We start from the raw sequence: 27,725 nt of genomic DNA, 5'->3' as shown, positions 1-27,725 counted from the left end.
AGAAAACACTTCTTATTTTCTTAGTAATGTTTCATAGACTATTGTCTTTGCTCCTTTTTCCTTTGATAATGGTTTTGTCTTTTAAAACAGCTAACATAACTCAAAAGCAGTTTCTGCCTCCGAAGTAGAAGTAGCCTGATCAGTCGTAGTTTGTGCTCTTGTTGTTGTTTGTTCTGCAGTTGTTGAAAGGGCTTTAGAAGTGATTATTTCAGATTAGTTTTGCCTATTTTACAACGATCAATTTGCTTTTATGATAACGTCAGCACCATTGGTTATATAATTCAATTAAATGGCGTAAATTTTTAACACACTACACAAACACAAAGTGTGGTCACATTTGGCATATCGACGACGACAAAATTTAATCATATAGGTTTTGTTCAAATGAGGTAAAACCTTAATGAACAAATAAAATAATTACAATGTAAAATTTTATTTTAAATATGAAACGCACATATTTCTATTTACATATTCAAGGTAATTAATCAATACTGTGGACATCAAATACTATGATTACAAATTAATACAAACACTGGATGTAAATTATAAAAAGCTAATGTCCATAAAACTATACATCAAAAGGACAAAACAAGCTTAACTTGAAATACAAAATCTATTTACTATTCAACAGTACTCACTTAATCTAATACTTTCATGACCAATTGTCAGTTTTATGTATTTGTATCATTTTCAGTCATTTTGCAAAGAAACCCATTTCGTTTTAATACAATTTTAAAATACACAATAAAATTATCCACAAGAAGCATAACACACATTTATATGAATACGAACGAATAAGTGAACAAGATCAGGAACATTTATCCATATGACACCATGACATTAAAACACAATTGCCCCTACTATCTTTAGCGGGGTATCACATGGAGCCGTCTTGAAATAACTTTACAGTTTTTTATTTGTACTCATTTAAATATACTTTTCTGTTTTAAATACATAAACAGTTAGCCCAATTTTCAGTGTATTATTTAATAATAATATGCAAATTTTTCGAGATAAATAAGTTTGCAATATTTAACATTTTTTCAAGGTTATAAATTCTAAAACAATTAACATAATGCCATGCAAGTTAAAATTGTACGATCATTTATTCTTTTCTGTTGGCTTCACTTAGGATGCAATAGTGCAAACGACATTTAAATATATATGAAAAGTTTCTGTCACACATCAGTTCTTTGTATTCTTAGTACAGCATGAATGGATTCTGGAGACGACATCATTCCTATGAATTTTAAACAGAAATTAGCTAATTATCATAACTAAATGTGATTTTATCATTACCCTTTCATTATAATAAGGCATTGACAGAACAATTTGGAGGAACACTAGCTTGAAACTCCCAACACTAGATGAAGACTTAAACTATGGCGCAAAATCGTTATAATTTTACAAATTTAATAAACAAAACAAACTGCTAGGCATCAGTTAATTTCTAGAATACTACTTACTACATATCTTGTCCATATATCGTTGACTTAACTAGAATTAACAACGTAATACCATTCTAAATCTTACATAGACAGAAATAACATGTCTTCATCACAAAATAAAAATGAAACAGACAAAACTCACACATCAACACGATTAAACAACGAAAGTTTTTGCTTCAGCATCATCCACACATTAACATCACCTCTAAATGTCTTTTCTTGTTAATTGCCATTCACGCATATCCCAAATAAAATCACATAACTTTCAGAAATTTCTCTGGCATATAGAAATCAAACAGAATTTTGAAAAAGAAACATTTTTTGCTATTATGATAGCGCAATGTTCCCCAGCTGATTGAAATGAAAGAGTCTTTATTATAAAACATACCGCATAGTAACTTTAGAAGATTTGCATGGTGTTGAGGAATGGTGTAATGATAACAATATGTTCATCAATAAAAATGAAACAAAATATATGATTATTGGAACAAAGCAAAAAGTAATGCCACTAACAGTGAGAGTTGTTTAACTATTAACAATCAAGTGATACAATCTTTCACATGCGAAAGTCTCTTAGGCATTAAAATTGACCCTTCCCTCACATGGACAAACCAAATTGATATGATCTGCTCAAAAATTTTCATCTAGGCTTTATCTACTATTAAAGATTAAGAAATTTCTAAATCTAGACTGCAGAAAATTATTCTATAATGGTTATATCTTACCACTAATTGATTATTGTTGTATAGTGTGGAGTAGTTGTAGCAGTGAGTGTTTAAATATGATATTAAAATTACAAAAGAGAGCTGCTAGAATAATACTAGAAACAGACCCTTTCGCTCCTTCGAGCCCTTATTCAAACACTTAAACTGGATGACAGTTGAACAGAGAATAAAATATCACAAGTTTGTGATGACATTTGAGTGCATCAAAAATGATGCCCCATCATATCTTACTAGCAAGTTTCATTATGTTTCAGACAGAAATCCATGACCCTTGAGAAATGCTGTTCAAGGAAATCTCATACTCCCTAAACCAAAAATAGAATTGTTCAAGAAATCTTTTATGTATTCTGGACCATTCTTGTGGAATAATTTGCCAATACCGTTAAGAAATATTACAAATGTTAATTCTTTCAAATACAAAATAACAGATCATTTATTGAAATCAACCTGTTGAAAAAAATATATTGAATACTGATTATGTCATGATATTTATTTTTTCATAACATATTATCAAGTTGTATTGAACATTATCATCATACTTGACTTTTATACTTATGTATGCCATGCATATGTTTGCATTTTGTTTATGCTTTTCTATGATGAGGGCCTCAGGGAAGATTAGTTATATAGCTAACTGTGTAACCCTCTTAAAATAAAGTATTGTTGTTGTTGTTGTTAACTCTATTCATGTCAGTATGCACTCTGAGATTTCTTAAAAAGTTCCATGAAGCCTAATATCTAACACCATTGCTGCCATATATGACCAAAAGATTTATCATGCATCAACAAGTGACGAGTTACCCCTTGTTGACTTATTTTTAAATCTTGTATTGCTGATTACTTTTGCTACCAAAGTTTCCCCCTTTCTATTACAGTTTTCAAGAAAAATACAAAAAGGAAAGAAAACATATTAAGAATAGTCAGTTGAGGGCAATTACTCCTATCAGAAGCCATCTGACAGTTTTGATCTAAATGCATAGTAGGTAGATTTCAACATTTTGAACATTTTCTCCTCTGTCGGATTTTCTCTATAGCGGTTTTCAAGACATATACGAAACTTGCATTTTACCCCTATGTTATGATTTTAGCATTGTTGGGGATGTTGGTTGGTAGTTGAGTTCATCGGACACATCTGTTAAACTAGATATACCTATGATGATTGTGGCAAGTTTGGTTAAATTGGTTCAAGTAATGCTAGAGTGCAGAAATTGAAAATGTAGACCACATGCAATATTTTTTTTTAAATAAATGTTGAAAATTTTAGATCAGAACTGGTAATGGTCTCTTGTTGCAAGTTTAATCTGTTCCAACGCCATTTTCATCATTATTGGCTATATTGTGGCGGTCAGTTTTTTATTGGCAGAGGAAGTTCGGGTGCCCGGAGAGAACCCCTGACATTTGGCAGGAAAACTGACAATTCTAAGTCAATTAATATTAGAATCAACGCACCTACCACGTGGGAGTTCGGATCACAAACTTAGTGAAGACGGGCTAGTGATACAGCCGATGAACTACTTACACCACTCGGCCATCGAAGACCCTAGTAGTTTCAGAATATGCCAGAGGACAATTACTAACACAGTTCCAAAGGACAACATGAGCTAAAATAGTTAAATAAGGATACTGTTGGTTGATATATTTGTGGATGTTTTAACGGTAGTCAGTATAGTAACAAACCATTGTCTGCTGAGTTTTATCGGTCCCATCTTTTTTCTGCTGCATTTGAACCATTATCTCTAGAATCTGGAAAGACAGTTAAAAGACTCGTACACTAGATTTGTTATCATAGTCTTATTTTTTTGTTTGACCAGCATTGATTATTTTCATATTTATCTTTCTACAGTGATTATCTTTGTGTGAAATGTTATTGTAATTATTCCAAATGATGATATAAGGGAAATTGTGCTTTCAAGATAAATGGTCAAATGGAGATATGGTCGGAAAGCCAATTTTATATATACACCATTGGTATACCCCAGCTTAAAATACAGGTTTTACATTTGTGACGTAATTTGAATATGCATGATGTCAAAGAAAGAGGGACGAAAGATACCAGAGGGACAGTCAAACTCATAGATCGAAAACAAACTGACAACGCCATGGCCAAAAATAAAGACAAACAGACAAATAATAGTACAGATGACACTAATTATGTGATTTTTATTTGCATTCGCACATTCAAGACTTTATCGAAGTACATCCCTAAATCCTACCAATTTAGAGTAATTACATGTATTCTTGAGTTTTTTTGTTTGTTTTTTTGTTTGTTTTTGTTTTGTTATAACGCTAACAACTCGACATGACTTTGTAACCGCACTAATTTAGTAATTGAAACACATAAGCTCACTGTGTAGGGAGAAACTGTTCAAAAGGAAAATGACAGGTTTGAATCGAACGTGTGTCTGCTTATACATAGACTTGAACATGACACAGGTCAACTAATTAGGTAAGGCCTTAAAATCAAACAATAAAATGAAGCAATGCAAAAACACATCACTTTAAGAAAAGTGCTACAAAATGTTTTAACTGAGTTTTACACTACATAATATTTAAAGAAAAGGAACACAATAGTTAACCTTAAACTTCATGTGCCAGTATATACACGATGTCCTTCCACTGGACGAATTCAAAGTTTGGTAAATATGCTGATGACATGTTTCCTAATGAACTTGAAAAAAAACTCATCAAAGAGACAGACTGATAATTTTTAACGTCAGACGCACGTTTCTTCCAACTTAAAAGCATCAGCAGTGCTCGAATCAAAACAGTTGGAAGGCTCAATCAAATGCGTAGTTGAATAGATTATATATCTAGTTGTGCCAAATGCTACTAAGGCATTTCATGTCTGGGGGTAGAAAAACATTAGTATTTCAAATAATTCAACATTTACAAAACATAAAATTTACAGAGCATGAGTATACCAATAACGTTTCATATAAACACAAAAGGGGTGAATACTGGGCTGGTAATACCCCCAGGAACGAAATGAAAACCTGCAGTGGTATCAACCCTGTGGCTCAACATACTCATCAAAGATAAACTTGTAATTTGGCACGCTAGACGCACGTTTGGTCTACATAGAACTCATCATTGCTCGAATCAAAATAATTGGAAAGCCCAATCAAATACAAAGTTAAAGAGCATGAAAAACCGAAAATTCCGAAAATTTATGCCAAATATGAGTTAGAGAGACTTAGATACAGTCAAGTCTACTCCATATCTTGACTCTTTATATCCAGAAAATGACAATGAGGCTTGGTTGAGAGGTAAACTATACTCCAAATGAGATTATATCGATTTTCCCATTGTAAAGTATGCATTATATGTAGCAACCTCCTAGCAGCGCCTACATATGGCGTATATATCTCCCAAACGATATCATATTCCGTGGCATACGTTTGCTTTCATGATTAACGTGGAAAAGGGGTACTGCTTACAAGAAAGCTATTCAAGTAGGATTTCAACTGGTAAACTTAAAGTCATTCCTTCGAAATGTTACGAACACCATCATGATTTGCTTGACCTTTATGGAATATTTATTTCACAGATGAACAAGGAAGCCATTCTTTCGTCCTCTTTTGCTCAATGTTGACATCAACAAATGAGACTAAACATCGGACTTGTACTTACCATGAACAACACGACGGATGCCACATTTGGAGCAGGAAATGCTAACCTTCAAAAGTACCTGATAGAACCTCAAGTTTTTCTATGGGGTTCGTGTTGCTGAATCTCTAGTTTTTAATGTTGTATTGTGTGGACTGTTATTTGACTTTTTTTGTACTTGTTTTTTGCCCTGATTTTGTCGGTCTCTTTTCGACTTACGAGTTTTGATTCTGGGGTTGGTATTTTCCGCCTCTTTATCAAAGATGATCAACAATATATTCAACTTGTCGTATTCACAATCCCGTCGTCATTTCCTCGATTTTGCTATTTCACTGGAGCATCTGATTTCACCCTTAATTTTTGTAGGTGATCGTGTTGCTCAATCTTTAGTTTCTCTGTAGTGATTTGTGCATTTGTTTGTCATTTCGTTCTTTGGGCAATGGTTTTGTCAGCTTTTATTCACTGTAAGTTATTTCTGGCACTTGGTATTTTCTTCTTTTCTATAACAAAATCATCCTGATGTTCAATGTTTAGAACATAGAATTGTTTATATCTATAACTTTAAATAGTAACCTGTGAGTTATGCCATTGTTTTACACATATTTAAGTTCTAGCTTTGAAATGTAAATAAATTTCGTTTTGCATATGTCAATAATACAGCAACCAAATCACACATCTAAAGTTTGTTACCTGTGCAGAGTGCGCTTGTTGTTCGTATTGTGTGTGTTTAACAAATGCATGTAGCTCATCCAGACGCTCATTCATTTCATAGAGTCTACGTATCTGTTCTTCCATTAATTTCCCCTAATAAGAAAATAAAGAGAAACATAAAATATGACTTTTAAAATGCATCCAGAAAGAGCTACGTTAAACGTTTACTAAATAAAGGCAGCACAAAATTGTTTATTGAATTTAAATCATTATTTAAAAGAAATTTTTTGTCATGGCCAATTATTGATTCCTTTGTACTATCAAAAAAGTTATCTTAGATACCTTAAAATACAAAAAGAACATTTTCTTTTCAATGGTACTAATTGTAACGAAATAATCCAATTTAGAAAGAAAACAAATGCTACATATCAAAATCCTTGAAAAAAAATGTTTGCCTGTAAAGGTTTATTGGTTTAAATAATGTAAAGCAGTTGCCCCAATCAGGCAAAGCTGACCTTAGATGGATTTGGCTATTTTCTACGATCCCTTTTTTTGGTTATATAGCTCTTCGACTGTTTTGGTTCTTATACACCACTGGCTTTCAAATATTAGGCTTTGAGCGTTCCTGATGAAGTAAAACCCAGAAAAGCTCTTCGTACGCATGCAGTTTATAACATATTTATGAAAATAAGGAGATGTGGTATGATTGCTAATGAGACACAAGGAAGCTATTAAACCAAGAGTTCCTAATGGTGACGTTGAAATCATCCCTTCGTTAATTTTACGGACGCCATCACGAGTTGGTTGACCGTTATGGAATAACCGTTTCACAGATGATATCGGATATGTTCCTTATGTCGTAACTACAATACCCTTCCCTTTTCACGAATGTGACCTACCGAATTAGACTATTTACCGGATTTGTAATAACATAAGCAACACGACGGGTGCCACATGTGGAGCAGGATCTGCTTTCCCTTCCGGAGCACCTGAGATCACCCCCAGTTTTTGGTGGGGTTCATGTTGCTTAGTCTTCAGTTTTCTATGTTGTGTCATCTGTACTATTATTTGTCTGTTTGTCTTTTTTTTTTGGCCATTTGAGAAAACTAACGGCCTAATTTATAACAAAACAATTAACGAAAACCAAACATGACTGACATGAACCAACGACAACCATTGAACTACAAGCTCCTGACATTGGACATACACTTTAATAATGTGGCGAGGTTAAACATGTTTGTGAGCGCTCAACCCTTCCCCTAACCTGGGACAGCGGTGTAGCAGCACAACATAAGAGCAAACTATAAAAATCAGTTGAAATGCTCAACTCATCAGACCGATACAAAGCAGAAAAACTTCAAGTAAAAACACAGACAGAACGTGGCAGGGTATTTATCCATCCCTCATCCCTAACAACAAAAAAAAACACTAAGTACGGATCTGAGAGTACTCGCAGTTATTGAAAGCTAGTTCAAAGCCTATAACAACTAATAAAACAATTTTAAAAACCGTGTATCTAAGACTAAAATACTAATCAGTTCACATCCAACATCCAATGGATTTAGTGTGAAGACGTCATTAACAGCCAGAAAAAAACATGAACTTGAGCAATGCCAAAATATAGGTATCGACAGATTTAAGTACTGTGAAAATACATATGTGTATTACAATTATATAAAGTGTGGTTTTGATGTACTAATAACAAAATCAATATTTGTACCAATAAAAACAATATTCAAAGATAAGTAATGTTGTTTTCCTTTTTTAACAATCCCAACATTCGATTAGTGCATAATATCAAATAGAAAGATGACGACATTGTCATTTACTCCGTAAAAAGTAAATGACAAAATACCAAACGCCAAGGGAAATTCAAAACTCAAAAGCTCAAACACATCTAACGAATGGAAAACAACTGCCATATTCCTGACTTGGTACAGGCATTTCCTTATGTAGAAAATGGTGGATTAAACCTGGTTTTATAGCTATATAAACCGCCCACTAGTATGACAGTCGCATAAAATTCCATTATATTGACAACGTGTGAGCAAAACAAAGACATAATAGGTAAAAACGTTAAAAATTGGGGTACAGCAGTCAACATTGTAATATAATCTTAATTACTATAAAAACAAATATCTGTTTCAACAAAGAAACACAAAATGGCATATAGACAAAGTACATAAGCAAAAATGAAAGACAAGAATACAAAAGTGACCTTACCACAATAACACAATGGCGGAATGTATAAGTACCGAGCCACGTCATACGTATATAATAAAAACAATGGACTAAACAGTAAAGGTTATAAATATACAAGGACAAAAAAGGGGGAAAACCTTACTACACAGATATTTAGGTGATAAACAACGTCAGTACCTAGAATCATTACTTTAAGACCCCCATGTATTATTTGTGAAGTTGATACGGAATATTTATCAACAAGGTCTTGGTATCTTCCGATGAACTTTTTTAGAAAAAGGACTAGATGTTCTTTGACATAACCTTGGCTCATCAACTTTCTGCTCAGACACTGGTGACGTTTTATAAAGTCTGAGTAGCAGCTACAAGCTCTTGAATACCGAATGAGTTGGAAAATGTATATCCAATATGCAGGTGAAGTTGGTATAAAGTAAAATAAGAAAAATACCGAACTTCGAGGAAAATTCTTAACGGAAAGTCCCTAAGCAAATGGCAAAATCAAAAGCTCAAACACATCAAACAGATGGATAACAACTGTCCTATTCCTGACTTGTTACAGGCATTTTTTTATGTAGAAAATGGTGGATTGAACCTGGTTTTATAGCTAGCTAAACCTCTCACTTGTATGTGTGTTGCTGCTAAGGTGGGGAATTTATAATTTCAAAATTAAAATCGTCTCGCTTGTAATAGATTCTAGTATTGAGATGACCGCTTATGTCAAATTCGAGGTAGAAGTCTAAAAATGAGGCAGAGGAATCCGTGTCTGTTGTTTCTTTGATTTCTAGTTCTGAAGGATTTAGTAAGAACATCATCAACATATATGAATGTGAAATTAAATGATCGGACTTCTTTGATTTTCTTGTTTTTGACAAGTTCTGAAGGATATCCGACTCATATGAAAATAAGAAGAGGTCGACAAGGAGAGGCGCACAGTTCGTTCCCATAAGAATGCCGACAACTTGCAGAAAAAGTCTACCTCCAAATTCAACAAATATGTTGTCATTGAGAAACTCCAGCATATTGATCACTTGTTCCTCTGTGTAGCATGTTTTACCTTTTTGTTCACCATTAACAAAATATGACGTATTTTATCCCAAAGTAATAAATTTATAGCGTATGCTGTCATTTTTTATATTGAAAAGCATTGTGGATTATTTCTATTAGACGATTTTTCAATTTCAAGATACCAAAACCTTGTTGATAAATATTCTGTATAAACTTCACAAATAATACATAATGGGCTTGAAGAATAGATTCTAGGTACTGACGTTGTTGATTATCTTAATTACATGTTATAATGTTCTTTTATTTGTCTTTGTAATTATTTACTTTTACTGTTTAGTCCATTTTTTGGTAATATCCTTTTGGCGTGGCTCGGTACTTATGTATCCCAACAATGTGTTGTTGTGCTGTGGTCATTTTTTGTATTCTTGTCTTTTTTTTTCTTATGTGCTTTGTCTGTATACCAATTTGTTTTTCTTTGTTTTCTACATAAGAAAATGCCTGTACCAAGTCAGGAATATGACAGTTGTTTTCCATTTGTTTGATGTGTTTGAGCTTTTGATTTTGCCATTTGATAAGGGACTTTCCGATTCGAATTTTCCTTGGAATTAGGTATTTTTGTTATTTTACTTTTTCACATGGGGAATGGTGGAATACAGGGTTGAAAAATCAAAAGTTTGATAGAATTAATTTCAGATTAAGTCATTGATAGTTAAAATGTTAAATAATGAAATTTGATACTCTCAATGGATATATTAAATGTCATTGGAATTAAAAAAACAACAGAAATATTCGGTATTCGAAAAAAAATCATATGTATGTAACAGTCAAAATATAAAAATCAAAAACACATGACAATAAAGGCTTGAAAAACAGGTTTAAAGTTGAGCTCGTTTAAGAATGATTTATCTCAGTTTTATTTGCCTGTTATTTTTTTTTAAATTGTCAAAAGAGAACAAAAATCAATAGAAAAAGTTTACCTCATATTAAATAGTCAGAAACCCGTAAAAAGTAAAATAACAAAAATACCTAACTCCAAGGAAAATTCAAAAGTCCGTTATCAAATGGCAAAATCAAAAGCTCAATCATATCAAACGAATGGAAAACAACTGCCATATTCCTGACTTGGTACAAGCATTTCCTCATGTAGAAAATGATGGATTAAACCTGGTTTTATAGCTAGCTAAAGTTCTCACTTGTATGACAGTCGCATAAAATTCCATTATTTTGGCAACAATGCGTGAACAAAACAAACAGTCATAATAGGTGAAAATGTCAAAAATAGGGATACATAAGTCAACATTATGTTTTAATCTAATCACTAATTCCGTGGTTTCCGTTTGTTGTTGTATATCATATTTGTTTTTAATTATTTTTCTTTTGTACTTTAATAAGATCGTTGGTTTTCTAGTTTTCATCGTTTTACAATTTGACACACTTGGGGTCATTTATAGCTTGCTACGCGGTATGGATTTTGCTCATTGTTGAAACCGCACGGTGACCTATATTTGCTAAAATCTACGTCATTTGGTCACTAGTGGATCATTGGGAAGCATAACAAATCTTCTTATTTTTATATTAATTGTACTTTTCGATTATATAAAACTCATTGATCAAAGACATACCGATATTCTAATTTTCCGGAAAATTTAATGTAGTATTAACGAAAAATAATAACCATAAAGTTTTCAAAATCTCTACTTTTGCGACTCATTTGCTCATACTCTTTTGTGCTTTCCTTTTCAGAGATGCTCCTTAATTCAACCTTTTCTCTTCTCATACTTTCAACACGTTCCATCGATCTTTGCTCCGCCAAATGTTGTTCAAGCATCTGTGAAATAGAAAAATTCGTAAGGGTTCCGCGGAACCCAGTGTCTCGCCTACTTTTTCTGTTAATCGCAGGCTCAACAAAAATGAGGAAGTAAATCAATAAAAATATTCCTCTTGATACTATCTTTTGATTGTAAGAAGCTTCTGTCCAAGTTTGGTAAAAATCCAGGATAGTTTATGAATCTAATAAATGTTTAAAAACTTTAACTGCAGACTGAATGTAATGTTAACTGGAAGAAAAAAAAAAATTCCTTCTAGATACTAGCATTTGACCATAAACAAGCTTCTGTCCAAGTTTGGTACAAATCCAAAATAGTATAAGAAAGTTATTAAAATTTTAAAAACTTTAACCACAGAGTGAATGTGTTGTTTCCTGGCAGAAAATCTAAGTCCATTTAAAAGTAAAATACTGAAGAAATGGATTTATTTTTTTACAAAATTTCCTTCTAGATACTAGCTTTTGATCATAAACAAGCTTCTGTCCAAGTTTGGTACAAATCCAAAATAGTATAAGAAAGTTATTAAAATTTTAAAAACTTTAACCACAGAGTGAATGTGTTGTTTCCTGGCAGAAAATCTAAGTCCATTTAAAAGTTAAATAAGGAAAAAATGGATTTTTTTTTATACAAAATTTACTTCTGAATACTATCTTATGATCATAAACAAGCTTCTGTCCAAGTTTGGTAGAAACCCAGGATAGTTTAAGAAAGTTATTAAAATTTTAAAAACTTTAACCACAGAGTGAATGTAATATTTCCCGGCAGAAAAACTAAGTCCATTTATAAGTAAAATACGGAAAAAATGGAATTTTATTTTTACAAAATTTACTTCTGGATACTATCTTATGATCATAAACAAGCTTCTGTCCAAGTTTGGTAGAAATCCAGGATAGTTTAAGAAAGTTATTAAAATTTCAAAAACTTTAACCACAGAGTGAATATTTGTGGACGCCGCCGACGACAACGACGACGACGACGACGACGACGACGACAACGACGACGACGACGACGACGACGCCGACGGAATGTAGGATCGCTATGTCTCGCTTTTTCGACTAAAGTCGAAGGCTCGACAAAAAGCAGTGTTTCTACTTGAAGATTTCCAGGTATGCCGAAACTAATAATCCTGTACTGAGACATCGGTACCAGTGATGCAAAATTGTAAACATCGAATCCAATATTTATGTTAATTTTATAAAAATATCATGTTTCAAAAATTTGGCCAGTATAATTTTTTCAAATAAGATTCTAATATACAGTTTATAAAATACATTGTCTCATGTCTCCGCTTTTCCTATTAATATATACTGAAATGGAAAAAAAAAACGATTGTTTCGAGTTCGAAAAAAAATCATAAGAATAAAAATATATTCATAGTGTTATTAGACAATCAGTTACATTGATCGATTATTTGAAATCCAGACAATGTTATAGACAGAAGTGAAGATAGACAAACGATAAAACGATATACAGGACAGACAAACAGACAAGGAGATATAACGATCAATACACACTAACCACTTATTAAATCTCTTCATGGATATTGGAAGACTTGTGACAAGGAGTGAAATTATTTTACAACTGAAAATTTTAAGCTGATTAACCGATACACACTTATTTTTTAATTCTACCCTTGTCCTTCCACAAATTATGCAAGTTATTTGTATAAAAGTATTTTTAAAATCATTCAATCGTAGATAGAAACAATACCATTTCATTTCTTCTCATATTTCTTTCTTGTTGTTCCTCAAACTTTTGTGTTTGATATTCCAACTGCATCTTAAGTTCGTCTTGATTTGCCATCATTATATTCTGAATTTCCATTTGTTCCTGAAGAACCTTTATAAAGTTGAAAGAACACAAGTTTTCGTGAAAATAACAAATGGTTATGCATCTTCAAAAATAATAATCCATTCAATTAACAGTTTAACTGGATCAGACATAATAAAATTCCTACTTAAATATCGTTTTGTAAAACTGAGATGACTTCAATAGACCACTTTCGAGTTATGTCCTTCACCGGAAAAAGTCGTCAATTGTGCGCGCCTTGATGACGTCATTTACCAGACAGAGGGGATCGCCTGTATCCCTGCACTATTAATGTTCATCAAGCGTCTTAGTGATCGTCATTGTGCAGGATAAACTAGAAATACTGTTTGTTCCGTAGGTACTTAATCACAATTCCCTAATGATAGCAGTGCTGAATGTCAATTATAAGAATTAAATTTGCCGAACATTTCGTGCAATATAGGATCACATTTTTCTAACCACTCCCTCAACATGGGAACGGAAGTGACGATGCCCCTAAACGCACGAATGATATTCACTGAAACCAAAATATTTGACGGAAATGCATCGAACTCGTAAGGTGTCTATTAAAATACTATTTAACATAGAAATAATTTCTTTAAATATTTAACATAAAGAATTTCTTTAAATCAGAAATTTTGCTAAACACCCTACGTTTAAGAGAGAAAATGTTTTGAAGTTTTACAGTATATTTTAAAATGTTAAATTGAAACTCGCTGAAGAAAAAGTTGGATTCATACTGATTTTTCTTAAAAAAATAAGGTAAAAATATTTTTTTTTCTTACCGTTATTGTATCTTCTTTGATAACATCAATGACCCTATCAATGACAGAATACATTGCGCATTAAATGAAATTAAAGCAACGTTTTCATTCACTGACACAATATTACTATGGGGATGTACAAATACTGAACTAAATTAAGGTCTTTCGACATTTACAAGGTTTCATGCCAGTGTTGTGTTCCTTATACAAAACCTGATTCAACGGAGTTATGAGGAAGAACTACTGAAATCGACACTGCATATGATTTACGGTTACCATCACGATCTGATTAGCCGATATATTTGTACCTCAACTCACTAGTAACATGTTTTCGCAGTCTTAGATCTATAGATACCCGAATTGTCGTCTGATTTGTGATTTGATTAGTTATGTCCTTTTTCCGGTTGCGACATTTTGACTAAGTGTGGATTCGCATGGTAGGTAATGCACGCATCACAGGAGACTATTATCATGTTATTAAAGATGACATTGTGACGTCATAATTTCCATTTAAAAAGTATGCATAGTACGAATTCATTTGACGTTCGAAAACATATGATCTGATCATACTTTGATGTGTTGTCTTTATGGATTTATGAGATTTGAACATCGGTAAACTACTGTTTCCGTAATTAATCAAAGAACTTGTTGCATATATATTTAGTTATCATTTGCTTTAGTGTTTCTGCAAAATGTCAATTTAATACATCAATAAGAGAATAAAAGCACGATATTTTATCCATATCATCACATTTGAATAAAACTTTATCAAATTATTACCGTACTCTCTCATTCTCAGTTTTATAATAAATGCAATAAATGCATCTAAAATGGTATAAAAACTTGTCCAATATATTATTACAAATTTGATTTTATTGAACTTAATATACTTTACCCTTTCGATTTTAATGTAGCAAATGCTTCTGTCAACTCTGTAGAATTTAATCTCTGGTCGTAATTTGTGTTGTAACAAAAAACTGAAATAACAAATCAATGTTCAGTAGCTAACCTTTGGTTGACTTTTTTGCTGTTTCCCCAAATGGACTAAATAGGGAAAACTGTAGATTACATGTGTTTTGTGTAAAATAAGTTAATAATGTTGCTTTATAAATTCATCAGGTCCCTTCTTCATGTATTTTTGTATTGTATTTGTTTTTGAGTTTTGATGATTTTAAAACAATTTTAAAAAGATTTTTCGCCGATTTCATATTCTTCCTATACAAATGTACATCTATATTGAAAGAATAAATTCCATTATATTTTAGAACATAATAGAGATAAAGCCTTATCTTATCGATCTTCAGTTCAAGTTAAATTAACATACCACAGCTGTATGAAAAATCTTTTAAAAATATGTGACGTTTACAGTAACTTGACCTAAATGTTTTACGAAATTTTTACGTTAACGTCACTGCAATAATGAACCATATCAAACAAATAGTCAATACTGGATGTACAATAATCAGTCATTGATGTATACATCAAATAGCACATTAACAAAACCAAATTGACTGCACCAGAGGCGCACACTTTTAAGATTTTATAATTATTTATTCAAAATAAAATCAAACCAGTATAAATACAGAAGTTCTAAGAAAAATTTGTAAGGGTTCCGTGGAACCCAGTGTCTCGCCTACTTTTTCTGTTAATCGCAGGCTCAACAAAAATGAGGAAGTAAATCAATAAAAATATTCCTCTTGATACTATCTTTTGATTGTAAGAAGCTTCTGTCCAAGTTTGGTAAAAATCCAGGATAGTTTATGAATCTAATAAATGTTTAAAAACTTTAACTGCAGACTGAATGTAATGTTAACTGGAAGAAAACAAAATTTCCTTCTAGATACTAGCATTTGATCATAAACAAGCTTCTGTCCAAGTTTGGTACAAATCCAAAATAGTATAAGAAAGTTATTAAAATTTTAAAAACTTTAACCACAGAGTGAATGTGTTGTTTCCTGGCAGAAAATCTAAGTCCATTTAAAAGTAAAAAATGGAAAAAATGGATTTATTTTTTTTACAAAATTTCCTTCTAGATACTAGCTTTTGATCATAAACAAGCTTCTGTCCAAGTTTGGTACAAATCCAAAATAGTATAAGAAAGTTATTAAAATTTTAAAAACTTTAACCACAGAGTGAATGTGCTGTTTCCTGGCAGAAAATCTTAGTCCATTTAAAAGTAAAATAAGGAAAAAATGGATTTATTTTTTTACAAAATTTACTTCTGGATACTATCTTATGATCATAAACAAGCTTCTGTCCAAGTTTGGTACAAACCCAGAATAGTTTAAGAAAGTTATTAAAATTTTAAAAACTTTAACCACAGAGTGAACGTAATATTTCCCGGCAGAAAAACTAAGTCCATTTATAAGTAAAATACGGAAAAAATGGAATTTTATTTTTACAAAATTTACTTCTGGATACTATCTTATGATCATAAACAAGCTTCTGTCCACGTTTGGTAGAAATCAAGGATAGTTTAAGAAAGTTATTAAAATTTCAAAAACTTTAACCACAGAGTGAATATTTGTGGACGCCGCCGACGACAACGACGACGACGACGCCGACGACGCCGACGGAATGTAGGATCGCTATGTCTCGCTTTTTCGACTAAAGTCGAAGGCTCGACAATAAAGAGATGTTTACATGATCACAAGACTAGAGAAGACACCTTTCTGTCGTTCTTGGGTCACCAATTATTATAAGCTTTTAAGACAGTAATCTACTTCAATGAATATCATTAATGACTATTTGTACTGCAAGTCTACGCTTTAAATTCGTAGTTTCACACAAACTTCTTTAATAACCATATTTTGTGCTGACGCAGTCAGTTATAATTTCGGTTTGTGACCTATTTTGAAAGGACGCTTAGCATCACTGAAGAGACAATGATTGTCGAAATGCGCATCTGGTGCAGAAAAATTGGTACCGTTTATGTTATTAACTATGGTAACGGCATGCGTGATGTCAAAAATCTTTACTCTGATTGAAAGAAAATTGCGATATTGAACAAAAACATACAAAAAAAAGAAGATAATATTATATGCTACAATAAAAGGAAAACATTACGGACATACAATAAAATTTAAAAATGAAATTATGCAGATAAATAAAAAAATATTCAGGTAAAGAAAATAACATTATCATTCATTAGATCAACCAGGTCAATTAGGCTATTAATAGATCGAGTGCTATAAATATATCTTATCGACTTTGTGTACTTGCAAGTGCGGTCTAAAATTTCCAAGCCGTAATAATAATATCTCAAAGAGTACAAAATATTATACTTGAAATAAAGAATGTCATAATACATATATTGCAAATTTATTTACTTGTCAAAAGCTGAATTTATATAGATCATCTCCCTTTGGCGTCAGTCCCTCCCCGATATACACACCGAAATAGGTTCTATCTCTAATTGTTCAAGTTGTGTTTGACATATAATTATAATTGACATTTATTCATGGTTCTAAAATGTTTCAAAAAGTAAAATAACAAAAACACCGAACTCAAGGAAAATTCAACACAGGAAGTCCCTTATCAAATGACAAAATCAAAAGCTCAAACACATCAAACACATCAAACGAATGGAAAACAACTGTCATATTCCTGACTTGGTACAGGCATTTCCTTATGTAGAAAATGCTGGATTGAACCTGGTTTTATAGCTAGCTAAACCTCTCAATTGTATGACATTTTCAAGTTTTCAAGTCTGTCATTCATTACAGATTGTAACCTACTAATATCTTATGTTTAAGTTTATTTCACAGCTACAGGTACTTCCTTATCACTGAAAAATAACAATATATATATATATATATATATATATATACATTTAGTTAAGTACCATGCGGTACATATTTTAATTCTTTAGAGAAAAGCGAATATACTCAAATCTCAGAATCGTTAGCCTTTTGCCGTCAAATTGTGTGCAATTTTTTTGACTATGACAAAAAAACCTGATAAAGATTCATGGTTTGGTTTAAACTCTATGCTCATATCTGAATGCGTCAGATATCTTGTTTAAAAATAGTACTTGTTTTTAAACATGTATGATAAGGGTTATTGTAAAAGATAAAATTATTCAATGCTCTCAAAAATAATGTTAATTTTATTAAAAATTTGTAAAGGGTTCGTCATAACCTTGTGTCTCGCCTACGATTGCTGTCAGTGTTAAAGTGTAATGTTGATTGTAAAAATTAAGTCCATTGATCAGTAAAATACAGAATTTAAAAACAATCACACTCTTTCTTAAAATGCTATTTCTTGACCTTGTTAATTCGCTTATGTCCAAGTTTCATTACAATCCATGAAGTTTTACACATTGATCATGTTAAAAATTGAATCCCCAAAAACTAAGTCTATCTATCAGTAAAATACTGAAAATTAGATAAAAATATACTTTCAAAATATGTTCCAGACATTATCTTTTAATCATAAAAAAAATCCTTAAATATTCTATTCTAACTAGTCAAAACATTTACTAAATTTTATCATCGGTACAAGGACATTATTCGTAAATATAAATCAACATGCAGACATCTTATACGTTCAGGTATTTCAAATCCAATCTTTTATGGTAATATTCTTTACAAAGCACAAAAATGTCGGCATTCACCTCAAAAGCTAACCAAACATTTAAACAGACTTATTCAGAAGGGATATAGTTACGATACTGTTGTCAGGTCATTGAAGATGGCATATTTTGGTATCAATATTGATTCACTCATAGGGTCTTTGCTTCAGAAATAAACACATTTGTTCTAAAACCAGTTGTTAATAGATATAAGAAGATGTGTAATGAGTGCCAATGAGACAACATGATACGGGTTATGTTCTTCTCGTATATTTTATGATGGTATGATACTAAACCCCTAACGGGAAGGATTGTGCTTGATTTTCATATGATGATGACATAATCTTTCAATCAGTTTAATTGAAGTCTGGAGCTGGCATGTCAGTAACTGCTAGTAGTCCTTTGTTAATTTATGTATCATTGTCGTTTTGCTTAGTTTCTTTGTTACCTATTCTGACATCGAACTCGGACTTCTTTTAAACTAAGTTTTACTGTGCATATTGCTGTGTGTTTGTTTATTCTACATTGGCTAGAGGTATAGGGGGAGGGTTGAGATCTCACAAAATATGTTTAACTCCGCCGCATTTTTGCGCCTGTCCCAAGTCAAAAGCCTCTGGCCTTTGTTAGTCTTGTATGTTGTTTTTTTTTATTTTAGTTCATTTATATGTTTTGGAGTTTAGTATGACGTCCATTTTCACTGAACTAGTACACATTTGTATTTAGGGGCCAGCTGAAGCCCGCCTCCGGGTGCGGGATTTTCTCGCTGTGTTGAAGACCCATTGGTGGTCTTCGGCTGTTTTCTGCTCTTTGGTCGGGTTGTTGTCTCTCTGACATATTTCCCATTTCCATTCTCAATTTTATAAATGTTTGACAAAATAATTAATGTTAACAAACTTTAACCCCCGACTGTATGTACTTATTAAATGCATAAAAACCAATTCTTTTATCAGTAAAATACGGAAAAATTAAGAATAAGTTTTTACTCTGTATACTGTCTTTTGATCATAAAAATATTTCTGTCCAACTTAAGTAAAATTCCATGAAGGATTAACAAAGTTATTGATGACTGAAAAACTTTAATCTGAGACTTAATCTGAATTTAAACTGTAGAAAATCTAAGTTCATTTAATTATTTAATATAACGCTCCTGTCAAAATTTCATCAAATCAAAGGAAGGTTCAAGATAATTATTGACTGAAAATCTTCCATCTCAGACTGTAATTAAATGTTGGACGACTTCGCCCTAAAATCTATGACAAACGGGATGATTTCAACTTACCAATAATCAATTTCCCATTTTTCAGCAGTAACATACCCACTGCTCCGTCGTATGTTGTTTACATATCTCAATTGATACTTTATGCTCGTGCATGTTCACACTATACGGACTTCATATACAGGAGTATGCTCCATACGCAGAAACTGCTATTTATGAGGAGGAAAGATTAAAAATGACACTCCGTAAATTTTATGGACACCATCACGAATTGGTTGATCTATACGATGTGTCTTTGTCTCTACTAACTAACGACATTTTTACCACGTCTTAGATTGTGGTTTACCATCTACGTCGTCTGTCTGCTAAGAACCGAACGTGACCTATTCCCGAATATGACTGTTTTGCCAAGTGTGAATTCGCATTGCTATACAACGTGTCTCGGTATTTATACATTAAACATTCATGTATTTAGTAATGATGTTTCTTTTATAAGTACGATTAGATAATGTGTTATGTCTTATCGTTTATGATTTGAATTCTGTATTTTCGGTACATTTCACACCTGTCATATTTGTCAGTATAGTCGAGTTAATTTTCAATTTCCATGGATAAAGTATGGTGTTAGTCCAAATAATTATGACGTCGTCACAGCATTGATTTAAAATAGTCTTTCAAGACCGTCATAATCATGATAATTATTTGGACTAGTATTGTGAAAATAACTGTAACGCTTTGGATCTCGTTCCATATAATTGTATGAATTTCAAGATTACCTGTGACAATTATACGTCATTTATGTATTTCTGTTTGCTGAGTGTTCTTGCGTTTGTTTGTACTGTATTGATATCACGTAGTGTTGTCATTTTAGAGGGTTTTTTTTTAACATTGCCATATTAGCGGGAGGTTTGTCTAGCCATAACACCAGGTTCAACCCACCATTTTTTCTTAAAATGTCCTATTCCAAGTCAGGAATATGGCAATTTTTATCAAATATACCGTTTCTATGTATGTTGACGTTTGTTTTTGTTGCAGTTCAGTGTTTCTGTTGTTCCGTTGTTTTCCTCTTATAGTTGATGTGTTTCCCTCGGTTTTAGTTTGTTACTCGGATTTGTTTTCTCTTAATCGATTTATGACTTTTGAACAGCGGTATACTACTGTTGCCTTTCTTTACGATGCCGAGTACGTCACCGACGACGGAATCTAGGATCGCTATGTTTAGCTTTCGCGACATATGTCGTAGGCTCGATAAAAATGGATCTTTCCTTATGTAAACACATTAAGAAAATAAGAAAATAACGAAAATAAATGACCGCGAAGACGGTTAAGTGGACTAACAATAAGTTGGTTTACAGTATTTAAATTTGTTAAGTGATTAATGTTGTTGTACAGTAACGTATAATTCAATTAATAACATATCAAATTAATTTCTGTGTCACGAATTCCCCATTTACATACCTCGAACAAACATTGGACTGGTATTCAATTTGTTAGCCTTTTGGACATTATTTGCTTCTTCATTCGAGCAGCACTTTGACCGATTACAAATACACCAAATCAACCAGTGTACCAGGCATACAGGTAAAGCAATGAGTTGTAAATGTATAGGGAAAATTGTCTTCAAGCTATATTCTTCGAGGAAATCTTTTTGTAGTAACGACCAATGAAACTTAGATTGAACTTGCACTTGTTGGAAAGTATCACTACAAAGAATTCAAGTAATTAGATTTTTTCAAAAATATTGAACTTAACGAAATAATACAACATGACAATACATGAATAGTTAAAATTTTTAAAACAACTAACAGATTGGTGATGATTGCATCACTTTTATTGTAGAGTAACGTATAATTCATCAAAATGTCAAAAGTATTCAGATCATTAGACTTAGACTAACATTATTTTATGAAGTTGGATATAAATAAATCAATCAAACGTTATTAATACGATGTATGTATTGTTTGGTTTTCACAACATGATGGTATTTAATAAAAACATGATGAAGGATATTGTTGTGCACATAAAAACCAAATTTAGATGAATAAAATTGAGAATGGAAATGGGGAATGTGTCAAAGAGACAACAACCCGACCATAGAGCAGACAACAACCGAAGGCCACCAATGGGTCTTGTTGTTTTATTTGTTAAAACAAAGCAAAAATGATAAGACGCAAATTAACCAAACTTACAATATCTTCTTCTTATTTACAGTATATAACAATACATTTTTTATTTAGAAATCAAATCACCAAAGTTTATTTTTTCAGAAATCACGTTTTTTTTTGCACACAGCAAACCATACGTTTCTAATGTTGACATTAAACGGACTTTGTAAGCAAAGATGTGCTATTAACACAAATACTTCTCCACCAGGGTTACGAGGGAAATCAAAGGAAATTGACACTACGCAAATGTTAAGGTCACCCTCACAATTAAGTTGACCGGTACGATGGGTTAGTGTCTCGGTTCACAAGAGACGTATTTGACTCTAAAATCTGAAGACAGCATTGATTGGTTGATTGGTTGGTGTTCAGCACTTTTGTGCTCTTTTTTAAGACGACAGAATAGTTTGATCTGTTTATTTACTGCCAGTGATTGTTTCCTTTTCCCATTTGTAATTAAAATAAACTGTTATCACAGAGATATGTCTCGCCTTTTTGTAATTTTGATAATGCAAATGTTGAAATTAAAACTGCAATACTTTAACATGTAAGTAATGCAAATATTCAAAGTCGATGAACCATGACTGAAGGTACATGGCTATAAACAATCTCCATGGAATGAGATGTGCCAATGCTAATACAACTGCATACCAAATACCATTGACTTATTATAAGTCGTTCCCTTTAAACAAACCTAAACAAAAACATTAACTTGTAAACTATGTAAAAGTTTCAAAGTCAATGAACCATGATCAGGGGTGGGGCTATATAATCTCCATGGACACGATACTTGCAAATGCCAATAAATTTGCATACCAAATATCAATGACTTAACATTAGCAGTTCATCTTAAACTGATCTAATCACAAACTAATACATGTAAACTAAGCAAAAGTTTCAAAGTAAATAGACCATGACTGAGGAGGCGGGGCCAAATATTCTCCATGGAAATGAGATGTGCTAATGCTTATACAACTGAACACCAATTAACATTGGCCTACCACTAATGGTTCCCCTTGAACTGACCTAATCACAAACTAATGCATTTAAACTTAGCAAAATGTTCAAAGTCTATAGACCATGACTAAGGAGGCGGAGCCAAATAATCTCCATGGAAATGAGATTTGTCCATGCTTATACAACTGCATACCAAATATCATTGACCTACCACTAGTGGTTCCCCATAAATTGACCTAATCACAAACTAATACATGTTAACTATGAAAAGTTTCAAAGTCAATAGACCTTGACTGAGGGGGCAGAGCCAAATAATCTCCATGGTAATGAGATGTGCCAATGCTAATACAACTGCATACCAAATATCATTGACCTACCACTAGTGGTTCACCATGAACTAGACCTAATCACAAACTAATACACTGTTGACGCCGCCGCCGCCGACGACGACGACGACGACGCCGGAAACAGCATTCCTATGTCTCGCTTTTTGACTCTGTCAAGGCGAGACAAAAACCGCATGAATTGCAAAGCCAGTAAATCAATTGGGTTTAAAATGATTTTTTCGGGTTTTCTCTAGGTTACATATTCAAAGGTAATTTATGTCATTTATATGTTTATTTTGAAGATTGTGTATTGTTCTTTGAATATTTATCTCTGAAACGATATACATTTTTGGCTTCAATAATATTCTAGGTGTATTTACCTCGAACTGTGCTTTGAAAATATATGCCGTTCACCTCAATTTCTAAATTGTATACCTGTAAATAGCTATCAACAAGTTCAACAACAAAGTAACAGCAATCAAACTATATATTGCTTTTAGATACGGTGCTATATGCAAGCCAATTGTTGCAGGACATCTACTCAACTCTCCACTTGAATATATCGTTTTGTTGAAAGTACAGTCAGGTTCAGTTACTGAAATTATACAGGGTTAAGAAATTAGAACTAGTTATTGATAACCTTATATTTTCAAGCCTGCAAATTCTTATAAAAGTACTCTCGTAATGGAGATCATTGAGTCAGACCTTATATAATTTTTCGGCGACTTTCTATGAATCTACTGTTCATTAAATCATTCAATTATTTGAAACACTTAGCCTTTTTAACCAAAGTAATGAATGACCTATCAGATTTGCACAATTTATCGGAATTCTGTCGATGGTCTTCAACTCGTAATTGATTTGGCTTTCCGAGTGATTTGGTTCGAACTCTATGTAGACGAAACGCGATGGCACACTCAATTAAAAGCCTAGTACCTTTGGTAAAATTTTATATTCATTTCATTATCAAATAGTTTTCCAAAAGAAAATCCTTGGTCCTTATTCTTTTTGTGCAGACTACTACATGAAATTGTTTCGAAGGTACTGCTTTAAAAATTGGTTAAAATTGAACATTTCCAATATTCATTTCGCGTTAAGTTTTCAAATTTCGCTTATAATTAATTCAAGTAAATACGCTTAGGGGAGGGTTGAAATCTCACAGAACATGTTTAATCCCCTCGCGTTTATGCGCCTGTCCAAAATCAGGAACATCTAGCCTTTGTTAGTCTTGTGTGTTCTTTTTTTAATTTTGGTTCATTTATATGTTTCGAAGTTTAGTGTGGTGTCTATTTCGCTGAGTTAGGATACATTTTGTTTAGGGTCAAGCTTAGGCCCGCTTCCGGTTGCGGTTTTTTTTTCGCTGCTTTGAATACCCATTAGTGGCCTTGGGCTGTTTTTTCTGCTCTTTGATCGGGTTGTTGTCTCTTTGACAAATTCCCCTTTTCCACTGTCAATTCTAACGGGGTTGTACTTACATGCATCACTGTCGACATTGTTTTCTCCAAACAGTGTCCAGTAACCATTTTGCATCACTTTTTCTATTTCTGACCAACTGAAGTCACTATTTGGGTACAGCAGCGAGTGAAATGATACATTGTAACTAATCATGATCACTGTCATAATTACCATGAAACCGAACGTGTCTTTGAACTAAAATGAAATAATTTGATCAAACATGAGATATAGTAAAAATATATTATACTCCTTCCCTTTTGATATATATTTTACCTATACAAATACGAAATAACGTAAACAATTTTAAGAAGGCATTTTTTCTTCATTTTTATCAACTCATTTATCTTCGAATCAAAATAGATACACGAAGCTTACAATTTAATATCTTTAACTTCATCCCATGTCCTTTTTTATTTCTTATGTACTTGAGTTCATCTTCCAATCATAGGAGTTTTCACTTTAAAAACAGCATAAAACTGTGGGTACCTATATTGACTATACTGATACATGTAAACATCAAACTATACCCTTAAAATAATTTCACAAGATATTTGTATAAACGATATAAGTTGTCCATTCTTTTAAATGAAACACCTATCAGCTGGAATATGTCTTTCCAATATATAAGTAGAGAATGTGGAAAACATGTGTAAAAGGTATAAAAGTTAAATGTTTTACACTATTGCATGTGGAGTAGGATTTAGTTTGGACATTCATCTAACAGATTTTTTCAAATGATTAATATTCAAATCTAATCCACACCTCATTTAGAGCAAGTCGATCATAGCAACTTTAGATCGCGGTTTTCATTGCTGATACAATAGATTTTAAATGTATGGAAGCAGTTTCGTGAAGTATTCGATAGACCCCAAAAAACGACGTTTTTTGCAGGTTATTTTGTGACTGGTGGGGCGTTTCAGACTATATGGGGTCCATTTTGCGTTATATAGCAAGATAATAATAATTACACATTTTTGAAACATTTAATATCTATCAGAAAAAGACAGAAAACTGAAAATATGCTTTTCAAAAAGTTAAAACATTTATTGACAGAAAAATAATTGAGGAAATGAAATTACTCTACACTTATTTCACTAATCTTTTTTTGTTTCAAAATGTAAGCGAAATTTGGGCAATCTGGTTTTAAACAGGGCTAATCCTGTATGTTTTTGTATATGACATAGAGCACATTATAGACTTTATTTTTGCAAAGTATAAAGTATTTCTCTCTCATTAATTCCAACTGTTTAACTGTTCGCAATATTTCACACCTACCATTTTCCTAATCATGACAAGCTTAGGTCCCACAAATTCTGACCAACTAAACATATTTAGTACGCGAATGCATAGAAAGATAAAAATCAGAACTAGCAATATCTGAGAAGCGGCTAGACAGTATTTATCTGCACCAAATTTTAATAAAACTGCTGTTGTGAATCCAAGAATTAAAATCCAATCCAGTTTATTCCAACAATCGCTTCTATATTTCTTAAATCGTTTTCTAATGACTGAAACAAGTGCCTGAAAAATCAATAAACCGCCAGATTAAACGATATTTTTAACACCCAAGTCATGACTTAACAAATAAAATTCGGCATTCATTTTGGATATATATATAATTGTCAAATCGGAAATTCGAAGACTAATCAGCGAGTCATTTATACAACGACAGTTGTGACTAGTAGATCAGGATATGCTACCCCTTCTTGAGTTCATTTCGGACTGTTTAATGTAGATAAAGCTTTTGTTTCTACCATAGTGTTTTTCGGACAATTGCTTGCCATGTTTTCCTAGACCAATAAGTTGTTTACCCTTTTACTGTATTTTTTTCTATGGCTCCTTGGCATTTGTTAAGGGACCAGCTGAAGCCCGCCTTCGGGTGCGGGATTATCTCGCTGTGTTGAAGACCCATTGGTGGCCTTGGGCTGTTTTCTGTTCTTTGGCCGGGTTGTTGTCTCTTTGACAAATTCTCCATTACATTCTCAATTTTATTTGATTTATATATTTTTTAATGTGTATTGTTTTTGTTTAACGTCTTTTCCGTTAGTCCTGTATGAACCACTATTCCAGGTAAATTGGAATGATTTAAAACGTAAAAGCAACAAATACATTCGTAATGTGTATATGACCTAATATCACAAGGAATATATCTTTCATATGTCTCAATACATCGAAAAGGGAAAACAATTCTTAAATATAAATAAAGAGAAAAACTTGACACAAATGTAATTCAAATACAGTTACAACTATACAAATCAATTTGTTTATGCAACAATACAATACACCAAATTTACGTTTCGAGAAAAGGGTTTCAAAAATCATATAGCTCAAGTTCAAGAAAAGATATAAAGGACGTGCATATTGAAACAAATTTTTCTATATCTGTTAAAATGCCTTTACCTGTTTTGTTTCATCAAGGAAAAAGCTAATCATCCAGCCAATGATAAAATAATCTGTATATGATATAGTCTCGCTCAGATTGAACACCAACATGTATGAAAAAGCCATTAACAGTGCTAAGTAACTTATCTGAAAAAGTAAGGACTTCTTGTATTATTTTATAAGTGTTTAAAAATGAAATGAATTGTACGAAGTAGGGATTCGAAAAAAAATTGTATCTGTAGTACACAAGAGATAGCCATATGAATGCAACGAAATATCCAATACATGAAAGGCACAGTGCGGTGAGTTTCATGTTGTCCATCTTGACATTGTTATTTTTCTTTTTTTATTTGCTATAAATTATGATCAAGTGGTGACATATGAAAACATTTGCTGAGAGAATCATTATCGTATTTTTTTAAATTATTTCATTTTACATCATGTCCATTGGACAAAACATATGTATACACCTTTTTTACAATACAAATGTGTATGTCGATAATTAAAATAATATGTTCCATACCAGTTGTAAAAAGACCTTCATTAGTGGTAGATTATATTTCTTATAAAACCTGCAATTGAAGGAAATGAGTTTAATGTTATTTCTCCACAACATTT

General features: G+C 32.3%; 1 protein-coding gene across 2 annotated transcripts in view; it reads right to left on the bottom strand.

The window, feature by feature from the left end:
• Nucleotides 1-417: 417 nt before the first annotated feature.
• The window catches only part of LOC127726630 (transient receptor potential cation channel subfamily M member-like 2), a 42,166-nt gene continuing 14,858 nt past the window's right edge, over nt 418-27,725 (bottom strand). Inside the window, exons 14-26 of one of the 2 annotated variants that reach the window (XR_007993624.1) lie at nt 27,631-27,679; nt 27,126-27,254; nt 26,001-26,246; nt 24,746-24,920; nt 23,706-23,865; nt 21,284-21,528; nt 14,932-15,013; nt 14,058-14,091; nt 13,174-13,302; nt 11,260-11,465; nt 6,470-6,583; nt 3,851-3,916; nt 418-1,240 (exon numbers count right to left, since the gene is read on the bottom strand). Coding sequence is in view for 1 of the 2 variants with exons in the window: in XM_052234053.1 (XP_052090013.1) it covers nt 1,235-1,240; nt 3,851-3,916; nt 6,470-6,583; nt 11,313-11,465; nt 13,174-13,302; nt 14,058-14,091; nt 14,932-15,013; nt 21,284-21,528; nt 23,706-23,865; nt 24,746-24,920; nt 26,001-26,246; nt 27,126-27,254; nt 27,631-27,679 (1,588 nt within the window). In the remaining variant the exon portion in view is untranslated. The remainder of the gene's footprint in view (nt 1,241-3,850; nt 3,917-6,469; nt 6,584-11,259; nt 11,466-13,173; nt 13,303-14,057; nt 14,092-14,931; nt 15,014-21,283; nt 21,529-23,705; nt 23,866-24,745; nt 24,921-26,000; nt 26,247-27,125; nt 27,255-27,630; nt 27,680-27,725) is intronic. The other variant, XM_052234053.1, reaches the window with a different exon arrangement.

The sequence above is a fragment of the Mytilus californianus genome, unplaced genomic scaffold, assembly GCF_021869535.1.
Source record: "Mytilus californianus isolate M0D057914Y unplaced genomic scaffold, xbMytCali1.0.p SCAF_1, whole genome shotgun sequence".
Taxonomy (NCBI): Eukaryota; Metazoa; Mollusca; class Bivalvia; order Mytilida; family Mytilidae; genus Mytilus; species Mytilus californianus.
The sequence above is the reverse complement of the archived record's forward strand: the minus strand, read 5'-3'. Positions and strand labels throughout refer to the sequence as shown.